The 12,382-nt window shown below is 61.1% G+C and overlaps 1 protein-coding gene across 1 annotated transcript in view; it reads right to left on the reverse strand.

The window, feature by feature from the left end:
• Positions 1-4,269: 4,269 nt before the first annotated feature.
• ITGB3 (integrin subunit beta 3) overlaps positions 4,270-12,382 on the reverse strand; it is a 40,508-nt gene continuing 32,395 nt past the window's right edge. Inside the window, exons 13-15 of the mRNA XM_026654792.2 lie at positions 11,543-11,662; positions 7,546-7,712; positions 4,270-5,630 (exon numbers count right to left, since the gene is read on the reverse strand). Coding sequence (XP_026510577.1) covers positions 5,562-5,630; positions 7,546-7,712; positions 11,543-11,662 — 356 coding nt within the window. The 3' untranslated portion in view covers positions 4,270-5,561. The remainder of the gene's footprint in view (positions 5,631-7,545; positions 7,713-11,542; positions 11,663-12,382) is intronic.

A 12,382-nucleotide genomic window follows, 5' to 3' on the forward strand; every position in this document is an offset into this window, starting at 1 on the left:
ACCCACAGCCCCCCGCTATCCCAGCCCTGGGCTCCCCACACCCAGCTCTGCTGGTGCTCCTCAATCCTGACCCGCTGCACCCAAACTGTTCCAGTTCTGAGTCCTCACGCGCAGCTTTGCCCAGGCCCCTCACTCCTGATTGACCTCAGCTCCTCAGCTCTCCTTGGGAGAACGGACAAGGCCCAAATCCACAGGTCCACGTGTAAACCTTTAGCACCAAACTCACCCTGGGTTTACGAGCAAGAACCCAACTTACCTTCCCGGAGCTGCTTGGCCTGGCACGCACCCTCCTGAGCAAGAGCCTGCCCTAGACCGGGTGGCTGAAAGCAGACTATCAGAGGGGGGCACTGGCCAGGCGGGGTGAGGGGCACGGCTGGCACCGTGTGGCAGGGCTGGGCGGATGCCCCAAGGCCGACTCACCTGCCACAAGATCATGAAAATGACATCCGCTTTGGCTCCGTGCAGGGGCCCTGGGCCGTCGGGGCTCTGGACCAGGGCAGGGTCCAACCTGGCTCCCTGATGTCACTGTTCCGGCCTGATGTCACAGTGTGCCGGGTGACAGAGAGAAGAGAAGCTGGAGGGGCAGATCCTGGTGCCCGGCCGGGCTGTGTCCAGCTGGGCTCTAGGGCTCTGCCCTCTTCTTACTGACCTGAGCCTGGGAGCAAGGCAGTGCAGCCTCAGGGCTGTCCGATCTACACCTCGCTGCACCGTGGCCCCAGGGGCCTTTCCAACAGACAGGATCTGTTGGAAGTTGTGGCCACTCCCGCTGGTCCCCGTGTTCACCCCAAAACACCCCTTACCCCAGGGGCTGGGCTGGGCACTGGCGCAGAGCCTGGTGTGTCATTCCTGGGGAGATGCCTGGAAGCTGGCCAGCTTTGCATGGCCAGGGCACCCCAAGCAGCTGGAGCGGGGCTCGGATCTGGCTCCGAGCCGCCGGGGCGATTGCAGAGAAAGCTTCCCAGCTCAGCAGCTCCCCGGGGTCCCCGCTCAGTCTCCCCCAGCAGGCAGTGATAGATCCATCCCCGCACGAGGAGTGAGGCGGGCGGCCAACGAAAGGACCCTGGGGGTGCCCAGACGGCGCTGAAAGGGGCAGCTCTCCTTTGTGGGACAAGGACGAGGGCTCATCCTCCGTGGATGGGTGGGCTTCCCTCTCCCGCTCTGGCCTCCTGGCTATTCCCTCGACCCCCTTCTGGGAACACCCAGAAACCTGGTTACCAGCCCCCTGCCAGTCAGAACAACAGCCGTGCCACCAACAGGCCACATGCCCACTGATCACAGTTGCTGACGGCCCTGTAGCTACTTCTATTGGTACTGACAGATTATTGAACTCTGCTGGTGGTACTTCATCAGGTCCCACTCGCTTCCCTTTTAGGCTGTGCCGCCCCCGCGCCAGCTAAAATGCCCTCTGCTTTCTTCCCTGGCCTCCGCTCCTTTGGGCTCTCCCCTCCTGGCCTTGAGATGCTGTTTGATAGTCACCCTTGTCTTTTTTGACTAAGTCTTGGGGGCATTTATGCCACTGGAAACGTACAAACGGCTGCAGGAGAAAATCCTCCACGGCGGAGCACCCCCCCGCCCCATCCCTTGCAGCTGGTTGATTGAGTCAGTGTGATTATCCCTGCAAATCACTGCTGCTTCCATGTTGCTAATTGTACATTGCCCCGAGCCAGGTTCAATTTCCCTTCGCCAGCCCTGGGGCCTGACGTCTCATTAGACACAGTCCCAGCCAATCTCCCCTGCAGCACAGCCTGGAGGGCATTTCCACCTGAGCAGTATTCAGTTTGTGCTGTTAGCTCTGCTACACCCTGAGCTGAGACAGGCCGCACAGGACTGCTTGGCAACCTGCTATCTCCTGCTTTGCGAGGGGGTGACACACTCCTCAGGTTTTACTGCCACAGCCCCCAAGGAAAATTGTTCCCTGAGTGTCCTTATCTAAAGTCTCATTTGCAAAACAACAGCGGCCCAATTGCTGACTAGACGGCTGCCACTCCTCGTTCTCTGCATGAACCGCCTCCAGCTGTTGCAATTCTCAGGTTTTCCCTTAGTGCCAGTTTTGTAAAGGGGCCAGGCCGCTCACCAGAGAGAAATCTACTCACAGGACTGCAGGCTGGGCACTGGCTGCTTTCTTTAACTGCAGCCCAACGGAGTGTGTGAGAGAGTGGGGAAACTCCCATTGAGCAAACAGGAGCTGGGGGGGCAGGGGAAGCATGGCTCCGTCCCATAATTACCCAGCTAACTCCGTTTCCCCCATCATGATTTAAATATATAGAGATATCCTATCTCCTAGAACTGGAAGGGACCTTGAAAGGTCATCAAGTCCAGCCCCCTGCCTTCACTAGCAGGACCAAGTACTAATTTTGCCCCAGATCCCTAAGTGGCCCTCTCAAGGATTGAACTCACAACCCTGGGTTTAGCAGGCCAATGCTCAAACCACTGAGCTATCCCTCCCCCCCCATTCTGCTACGCAGACTAGCTGTTTCCAAAGCTGTGCAGTGCTCATTGAGGGTAAGCCGTCTTGCGGGTTCCAGACCGTCACTATCAGGGAGCGGCCCAGCACAGCCTGGGGTGGAGAAGTTATAACTGTAACCGCTAAAGAGAGTGCCCGTGGACCCAGCGGCTGATTGACACAGGCTCAAGAGACATGCTGCGTAGCGTGGGTCCTAGTCCCTGTACTGCTTTGACACAGGCTACAGGTTTGTTTCATCAGCAACTAATGAGGAGACCAGTCAGCTGCTAACCCCCTGGCTGGGATGCTGATCGCTTTGGGGGTCCCCAGGCTGCCCCTCTTCCCCGGCTCTGAAAAGTCCTAGTGGCCCCCGCCCCCGGGCATGGCCACACACGGAGACGGGGAACTCCCCTCTGACAGAAGAGCCCATGGGAATTGGTTTGCTAAAGCCGAGATGTGGAGATGGTATGCTGAAACCGTGCCTGGAGATAGGTCAGAGTAACACAGCGAGGCAGGCTGCCAGTAGATTCCCTGCCCGGTAGCTGTTGTTTAAAAGGGCCGTGGAAGGGGTCCAAGTGCTATTTACAACGTAGTCTGTGTACATTATGTGTTTGTTTCCGAAGTCCCTGCGCAGGACTCGTTCTGAAGCCGAGTGGGGACTGTTAAGGCCTCCGCTCAGGGTGTTCAGACAATTGCGCTGCGGTTTAACTCCGTGTTATGTTTTCTGCCCAGGCCTGAGAAGGCAGAACGGCGGGTCAGTGCAAGAAGGGGAAACTCAGCACGTAACATTGCCTCAGCATCTACACCCGTTTCACTCTTCTCGGCGCTCCATCCTCTCCATCACAGGCCGCTTGCTGCAGAGAACACCAGGGCAATTGGACTGGGTGCAGCCAGACCCTCACTGCCAGGGCTTGGCTTGGTCTGGCACCCGGGGGTGCAGCCTGGCAGCCCCTCTCGGCAGCTGCTGCTGTGTGTCCCCCAGAATCGAAGCTTTTAAACGTCAACCTTGTTAATGCCCGGATTGCTCGTGCACGAAAGAAGAGGGAGGGTCAACGATCTCCCCAACCGAGAAGCAGGCTTTCCAAACTGCAGTCTCAAAACCTGCCCCTCACGGCCCTAAGTGGCCACTAGATGTCCCCACCGTCCTGGCACGTAACGCTCAGCCGAGATACCAGTTCCTGCAGGCCAGAGCACGGGCCGAATGTCCCCTGTGGATCTGCCCCAAAGTTTAGAGCATTTGAATCTGGAGTCGCACTTGTTAGAGGGGCCAGAAGCCGGCTGCAGCCTGGCATGGCAGGAGCAGGCGAATCCCCGCCCACCTTGTGCTTCCCTTCTCTTTGCACCCCGGGGCTTTTCGTTCATCCGGCCCGGGGCCAGAAGGAGCCTGATCCCTGACTGGGGCTTCCCCAGCCACTAATAAAGAGGCAAGCGGCTGCAGGGAGCAGTGTGCATCGGGGCTCTGACAGAAACAAACCATCCCCAACTTTTCAGTGCCAAATTTCCTTTAAATTAATTTTTTTAAATTGGCCCCGGTTGTTTTGATTTGGTCGAAACAAAAACATCTTGTGCAATCCAAACCCATTCCCCTCCCACATTCCGATTTGCTGAAACCGTCAACAAATTCACTGTCGGACCAAAAACTATTTTTTCCCTGCCTTTTTGAAATTGCCAGCGCCCGCCAAATCCATTATTCACCCAGCGCTCGCTGCTGCCCGCAGCCGCCCCCAGGAGATGCCAGCCATTCCCGCTGTCGCCAGGCGCTGCCCCCACAGCCTGCAGCTAAAGACCAGACACGCTCGGAAGCCCTCGTTAGTGCAAAACTTTTTTATTTGGTGCCGTATGAAAAGTCTGAGGTTGGGCCGATCTCAGTTGGGCCCTGGGCTCATTTGTGATCAGTTCTGGAGTTTGCGCCGTGTAGGAGACAGACCCAAACTCCCCTCCTCTCCCCAGCCCTCGGGATCTTACCCTTGTTCCCAGCTGGCATCAGAGCCCCACCCCCATTCCCCTGCGGGTGCCTCTGGGAAGTCAGGGGGGCTCCTTGTGACTAGCCTGGGCTGACGTAGTCTAGACTCCAAAGGGAGCGTACAGTAGCTAAAGCGGAGCTGTGCCTGGAAGCTCTCCCCAATCTTTGGCTGCTGGTCCAGGGACAGAGAGAAGAGGTTGTGTCCCAGGGGCCAATTCCCCAGTGTCCCGCTTCCTTGCAGTGACACCTGGGGGGAATTTGGCCCCACGCTAGTGGCTGGAGCACCCCTTATTCATTTCTTTGCATGACCACTAGATAGCACGTCCCAGCGCTGGATTGCAAAGGCGCATCAGCATCATGGTACAGAGGGGGAAACCGAGGCACGGGGGGGGAAACCTGAGTGGCCCTGTGTGATACACCAGGTGTGTCAGCTACTTGCTGTGGGTTGGAAATCCTGGTAGATCTAGGCTGGGGTGGGGCACGTCCGGGGGGAGCTGGTGTCACACCCCCTTGTGCTCCCCTGCGTCACAGGGGTGAGAACTGACACAGGGGCCTCGGCCCAGCAGGGGCACTGGCAGAGCCCATGCTACAATCATCTGCTTTGTGTACAAATGTGGGGGGCGGTGAGGGGCAAGGAAGCAGCACCCGGCCTGGCCAGGGCTTTCTCGGGGGTCACGTGGTTTCTATCTTCCTGGGAAGCAGCCGGGCCAGGGACTCCTGGCCAAGCGGGGCCCCCCCGGCGGCCGTTCAGAGTTTTTCCTTGCGGGCTGGAGAAAGGCAGGGAGACGGGCTGAGGTCGGGCTGTTCTCATCCATCCTGCGTCAGACTCAGCCACGAACAGTCCCATCTCGAAGGGAGCTCCCAGTCCCCGCGGGCTGGCCCACACGCCCGCTGCGGCGAGGCCGGCTTCTCCTTATTCCGTGTGCAGAAGGGCAGGCCGGGTCCACTCCCGGGCACACCGAGGTAGCGACGGGACAGTGGCGTGGCTGGAGAGGCCCAGCCCTGCGATACAGTGGAGTGACATGGACACCAGGTCCTTGGGATTGTCATTAAATTACACGGACGCGCCCACGCCGGCTCTTCTGTAAACAGGAACTGTCCTCGTTCCGGAGCGGGTCCCAGGGCCGGCGCCGGGGGAGGGGAAGGCGGGCCTCCTTACGAATTCCCGCGGTACGTGATGTTAGTGAAGGTGGAGGTGGCGCCTTTGTATAAGGGGTTGTTGGCCTGTAACAGAAACACAACGGACATCGTGTCACACAGCCCTGCTCACCAGCAGGCCGCAAAGCACCCGGGGAAGGTAAATAGCATCATCTCCCCTTTATAGATGGGGAAACCGAGGCCTCCTGACCCCACGCATAGGCGCCGACTCCGTGGGTGCTCCGGCGCTGGAGCACCCACCGGCAGCTCCACGACCCCACGACCCCAGCTCACCTCCGCCTCCTCCCCTGAGCGGGCTGCCGCGTCCTGCTTCTCCCCTCTCCCTCCCAGTGCTTGTGCCACTAAACAGCTGTTTTACACAAGCCTGGGAGGGAGGGGGGAGAAGGAGGAGGAATGCGGCACGCTTGGGGAAGAGGCGGGGCCAAGGCGGGGATTTGGGGAGGGATCCAATGGGGCGGGGAGGGGGCAGAGTCGGGGCAGGGCCGGGGGCGCGAGCTTCCACCGGCGCCAACAAAAGTTGGCGCATGTGACCCCACACACTGGTAAGAAACGGGCTGGGTCATTTCAAATGGAGAGGACGACCCAGGTTCCCCCTCACTCTCTGATGCTGCGTTCTAGTGCCTGTGTGCCAACAGACAGGGGCCAGGCTGCAGCAGCCTCTCCCCACCAGTTCAAATCCCCCCTAGGGCTCAACCAAAGAGAATGCCAAAGCCTCGCCCTCAGGGACATTTCTCCACTTCGCCACCCAGTTCAAAAAGGACTGCGTCTGCCTGGAAGGGATCAAGGGCTGCACGCCAGCACTGAGGGGCACGGGCAGAGCTGGGTGTGGGGAGCCCAGGGCAGGATAGGGGGCTGCAGGGCAGGATTGAGGGGCACCGGCAGAGCTGGGGGTAGGGAGCTCAGGGCTGGGGTAGCAGGGGGCTGTGGGTCGGGATTGAGGGGCACTGGCAGAGCTGGGGGTGGGGAGCCCGGGGCCGGGATAGCGGGGGGCTGTGGGTCGGGATTGAGGGGCACTGGCAGAGCTGGGTGTGGGGAGCCCAGGGCTGGGATAGCAGGGGGCTGTGGGTCGGGATTGAGGGGCACTGGCAGAGCTGGGTTAGGGAGCTCAGGGCTGGGGTAGCAGGGGGCTGTGGGTCGGGATTGAGGGGCACTGGCAGAGCTGGGGATGGGGAGCCCGGGGCCGGGATAGCGGGGGGCTGTGGGTCGGGATTGAGGTGCACTGGCAGAGCTGGGTGTGGGGAGCCCGGGGCTGGGATAGCAGGGGGCTGTGGGTCGGGATTGAGGGGCGCTGGCAGAGCTGGGTGTGGGAAGCTCAGGGCTGGGGTAGCAGGTCAGCGCTGTGGGCTGTGAGTTTTGCCCAGAGTCCGGCTCTAGTCAAGGTGGACAGTATCACTGTTATCAGCACCGCTATATTTCAAAGAACGGGGCCTAAGAATTTCATCAGTCGCTCGTGCCCTGCTGGGGGCCCCCGGAGAGGTGCAGAGCTGCCTCTAACCTTGCCCGGGCGGGGCGAGAGAAATGACCTTCCACAGACCCAGTCGCCCCCCTCCCCCTTTGGTGCCGAATTCCCCGCACTCCGTGTCTCAGCCTTTCCGGCCGGGCCAGGCCGTGCACAGGGATGGAAAAGCAGGAGGAGAGTGAGTCAGAAGGACGTGCTGGGGACGAGCGCTCAGGGAACGGGGCAGGCTGCTGGGACATTCTCTCCTGCACACGTGCAGCCCTGCTGACTGGCATGTTCTCCCTCCCCACGGCCCTTGATCTTCCCCTCCCAGCACCCTTCCTGCCAGAGCATCTCCTGGCTTCCCCGCGCCTACCCAGGTCCCCTCTGACCCGCCAGGTCCAGATCCCCAGGGCATTTGGGTTCCTGCCTGAATCCCACACGTCGCCCCCAACAGAGGGGAGCGGGGCGCGGCAGCCGAGCGCAGTCACCCCAACACACCGTGATGGTGGGAGAGGAGCAGGCTGCCCACCTGACCCTTACCGTGTCCCATTTAGCCCGCGCCCTCTCTTCCTCGAACTTGGCGAACTCCCGCCGGTCGTGGACGGTGATCAGGAGCTTCCAGATGAGGAGGGCGACCAGGCCGATGAGCAGGATGGCCCCCGCCACCAGGAGCAGAACCATCAGGATGTCGGGCCCCTTGGGACAGTCTGGCAAGGGAAGGAGGGAATTAGTGCTCGGCCATTCCCTGCGTAACCCGGCGCATCTACTGCCGCTCCCTCACGCAGCTAAGCGACAGGAGAACGCCTTCGGCCAGCAGCAGTAGCGGGTCTCTTATCCTGTGCTACTAGAGGGCAGCATTTCGCCCACATGCAGGGCTGGGTCCGGCACTGAAGCACATGAGCAGCTCCACTGAGTTATTCTTGGGCCGACAGGTGAGGTTTTCAAAGGGGCTTGAGCACCCAAATCCCCCTGCCATGCACCCTCGCTCCCTTTGAACGCCCCAGCCGACGCGTCTGCAGGGCCAGGGCACTCCATGATGGGGTCCAGGGGGCCACGCCTTCAGAGGGCTGAGATTCCCAGACAGAGAGTCCGGGCGGGGCGCCGGGAAGCTTTGTGCAAAGCCAGCGGGAACCAGACACAGATGACAGCTGAGCTCGTGCTACTGCTGAGTGGGCACTGCCCGCCTCTGACCCTGCCTGGCCTTCCAGTGCCAGGGCCGGCGAATGCGGGTAACTCCCTTGCAGTCAGTGCCAGCGGTGCAGTGCTTGATGTCGAGGGGGCATCCCTCACTGCCCCTAGGGCACCTGACAGCCGCTGCTGCCCAGGAAGTGGGTGTCTGACAGCCTTCCCTGGAGAGGAGGGATGCCCCAAGGACTATGGCATGAGCCTTCGACCTGGGAGACCAGGGCTGAAGCCCTTGCTCCACTACAGACCTATACAACCTTGGGCCAAAGCCTGGATGTTCCCACGTGTCTTACGCTGGCTTCACATCACGCAGCTAGAAATGTAAGGGGCACAGCCTGCGGCAGCGGGGACATCCTGCAGGTCCCTGAGCCTCTCTGGGGCTCCCTGCCCTGACTGTAATGGGGACCCGCGCCCTGCCTCCCGGGGTGCTGGGAGGGCGACCGCGGTACAGACTGGGAGGTGCCCTGATGCTCTGAGAACAGGGGCCAGGTCGTACATTGGGCTGGGATCTCCCCTGTCCTCGAGCCAGCCGGTCCCCTCTCGTTAACCTGCTTTCCTCCACACGCCCGATGGGCGAGGCAGCTGGCGATCGCAGAGGACATCCGCTGCCTGGCCCCTGCTCCCCTTGGGGAACGAAGGGCTCCAGGGCTGGGTAGGAGGAGTTCCCTGGCGTCTAACACCCCCAGACAGGCTGCTTTGCTCGTCTTGTGGCTTTGCTCGTGTTTCGATCTGTCTGAAACTCTCTCCCCCGCACCGGGCAGGTTGGCTCTGCTCCGCACTCCCCCGTCCTGAGCCGGCGTCTGCGAATACCTCCTGGGTGCGTCCGTGTCTGACGGAGGAGGGGACACACCCGCTCCCCCAGCCTCTGACGCGGCGTGCAACCCAAACAAACCTGAGCCACCTTTGCCCTCCTGTCTGTCAGGCCCGCGGGGCCCAGCCCGGCCCTCGGCAGCCTGCCAGCAATTACACCTGGCGGCTGCTTTCCTGCCTCTGCTTTCCAAGGCGCTCGGGGCAAAGCTTGGGGTGCTGGTGGCCCCCCAACAATGGGATCTGCATGGGGCGTGGTGTTATACCCCTTCCGTACAGGGGACAGCCTGCTTCTATCCATGCCCAAGGCTGGGGCCGAAAGAGCCCCGAGGCTCCCCCAGATTACGCTGCAGTGCAGAGGGGTCAGTGCAAAGCTAGGGAGCCCCTGGCGTTCTCTGCCCAGGGCGAGGTCTCTACCGAGCACGGCCCCCCGCCGGGCGCCCACTGTCCTGAGCGGTGGAGACAAGGCAGGGCCGTGCAGGGTCTCTGCCGCCCACGCCGGCTGCAGGGAAGGCTGAGCAAAGCAGCAGCCCAGGGAGATGGAGACAGGAAGTCCCTGTGCTGAATGGCGTGAAACAATCCAGTCACGTTCTCCCTCAGCCCTCTCAGACGCTCAGGCCCTGCGGCTGAGCCGCACCAGCCAGGACAGGCAAACGGCGGCTTCAAATCCTGCTCCCTGGTGTACGTTCGGGCAGCCCCCGCGGCTGGTCTAACCTGCAGACTGCTCCCGCCAAGCCGTTCTCTTGGCCTGAGGCCGGTCAGCCAGGATCCCCCAGGGGCTGGTCGCGCTGAGGCCGCAGCAGAGCCCAAGGGGGACCAAACCCTGAGAGGTGCCAAGACCTTCCACCCCCAACGGACGTCTGGGGAAGCTGACGGACCTGAACTCATTACATGGGGCCAGTCTGTATGAACAGGGTCTGGAGGAGGAAATGGATCGTGTCCTAGGGTGACCAGATGTCCCGATTTTATAAGGACAGTCCCGATTTTTGGGTCTTTTTCTTATATAGGCTCCTGTTACTCCCCCACCCCCTGTCCTGATTTTTCACATTTGCTGTCTGGTCGCCCTATTGTGTCCACAGAGGTTCTTTGTTCTGTTCCTCGTGTTTCGGTCGCATTTGCCGAACGCAAGGGGACAGGTCTCGCTCTCCCGGCGGCGCGAAGCATGGAGGCTTACAGCTGGGTGACAGACACCAGAGCCCACCCGGGCTCCAGCTACTCTGGCCCGAAGTCGCTCCTGAGCCAGGGCTGCCAGACACGAGGCAGAATCGTTTCAGATCATCATATTCAGCCTCCGAAAACAGCCAGGGAAGAGTCCGACCACAGAAGTGCCTGTAGCCCCTAGGGCAAGGAAAGGCTGTTTGCCACCCGCCGTGCGGATGCTGGCACGTAATGGGGGTAATTGGTTGGCGCTAGTCCCTGGGATTTCCCAACACCCCCCAGCCGCATTAGGAGTCTGAGCATGCTCATAGTCAGCATTGGGTAACAACGTGGTCTAGCTGTGTGTGTGTGTGTATGTGTGCACACCCCTCTGTTAGGCACTACTGTCATATAAATAATACTAGAACCTAGCCGTCCTGACCCCCTGGCTCCTGCTTTATGCATTAGCATGCCTGTTGCCTTTAGAAATTAAATCCACATCACCCAGCCATGGGGAGATTTCCTAAGCAGCCCCCCGTGTGCCATGCCCCACCTCCCCAGAGAACCCGTCGGGGACGATCGCCCATTTGCTGGTGGCCCCCTGAATTCAGATCTTGGCTGGTGGGCTCGATCTGGGCCTGTCTCCAACTCCGTCATGAGCCGGGGACCTCTGTCTCCTGGCCAAGGGTGAAGCGGGGGGGTCTCAGAAGTGGATTAGGATAAAGGGCAGATGCAAGACAGAGAATTAATCAAAAGGGGGAGAAGGCAGCAGGCGGGGAGAGAAAGGAGCCCCCAGAGGAGTTGGACAACCAATGGAGCAGCCACCGGGGCACCAGATGCCAACTCCTCCCCGATTCCCGGGTGAATTCCCACTGGCCGCACCGGGAGACAGTGAGTGGCAGGGGATGGGTTCAAGGAAGAAAGGGGAGCAGGAAACCTACACCCCAGCAGCTCAGGTCCTGTCCCTGCAGTGTGCCATAAACCTCCCCCCACCATATGGAATAAGTCTGGGCTGAAATTCACACCCTGCCTATTATCCCTGGCCTAGCTACTGTGTACTCCCAGGGCATGTCCGGCCTGTGATCACAGGGCGTGAAAGCAGCTTGGGTCCGGAGCTGTACAAACCCGCCCGGCACCCTGGGCTCCGCAGCTTCACCGCTAGCGGGATTCAAACGCGGGCGGCTCAAGCTGCCGTCCCGCCCTATGATTACAGGCTAGACACCCGCCCGGAGAGGAAGCAGCTGTCCAGGCTGGACAGAGCCAAGGGCAGCCGACCTGCCCTGCAGAGATCCCATGCAGCAGCTGGGCTCCTCCGGGACGCCTGGCTGCATATCTCCGCTCCCAGCGGCAGGAGCGGAGCCAGCCCGGGGGCTGACCCTCCTGGGCCGTCGCTCGCTCCCTGTCTCACCTGGCTCCTCGATGACGTAAAGGATGGATTTCCCGCTGGAGTCCTCATAGTACTGAAACCGCACCACGCAGTCGTTCTCATCCTTGTAGGTGCAGTTCACCGCGTCTTTACCCGAGTCACCTGTGGGGGGCGAAGGAGAGGCCGTCAGCCCAAGCCGTGCGCCCCAGGGGGGTTACGCAGACGCTGCCCCGCTGGGCAGACAGCGAAGCTGGGGCCGGGTCTGCGAGTTCCCCCGCAGGCTTTGTCTAAACGAGGAAGAAGGTCCTAGGCTAAAACAGGAGCTGAACCCTGCCATGAGATCCCCTTCCCGCACCTCAGCACTGGGGTTGTTACCGATAGCCCCGGACCCGCTGCTCAGAGCGGCCGCTGCTGCGTGGGCCCCAGGATCCTGGCGCTGGCCGGGCGTGTCCGAGCACGGTGTGAAATCTCAAGGGGCATCCACCAGGTCCTGATCCTGCTCTTATGGATGGCAGGGCCCACCTCCCACGGAGCTCGACAGGAGTGGGATGGGGCCCCAGTTCTGTATTCGCTTTCCTGGCCAGCGCCCCGGGAAAGGAGGCTGGGGCTGGCCACGCGGGGCGGGACGATGCTCGGCGGGCAGGGCGCTGAGCTCCGGCTGCATTAGGCAGGTGGCCAATTGGAGGTCAGGTGAGGCTAACGGGTGCTAGCGACACTCAGTGTCCGAGTGCCCAGTTTAGCTCGCCTGCCGGCAGGCTTACCAACCAACTGGCACACATTTATACCTCACGGGGGTGGGGTGGGGTGTCTCTGTACAGCCCAAGTGAGTCACCCCAGGAACGCTCAGCCTTTAGCATCTCGTCTTTCGGGCCCTGCAGCGGG

The sequence above is a fragment of the Terrapene carolina genome, unplaced genomic scaffold (assembly GCF_002925995.2).
Source record: "Terrapene carolina triunguis isolate 2854851 unplaced genomic scaffold, T_m_triunguis-2.0 Scaffold193, whole genome shotgun sequence".
NCBI classification, from domain to species: domain Eukaryota; kingdom Metazoa; phylum Chordata; order Testudines; family Emydidae; genus Terrapene; species Terrapene triunguis.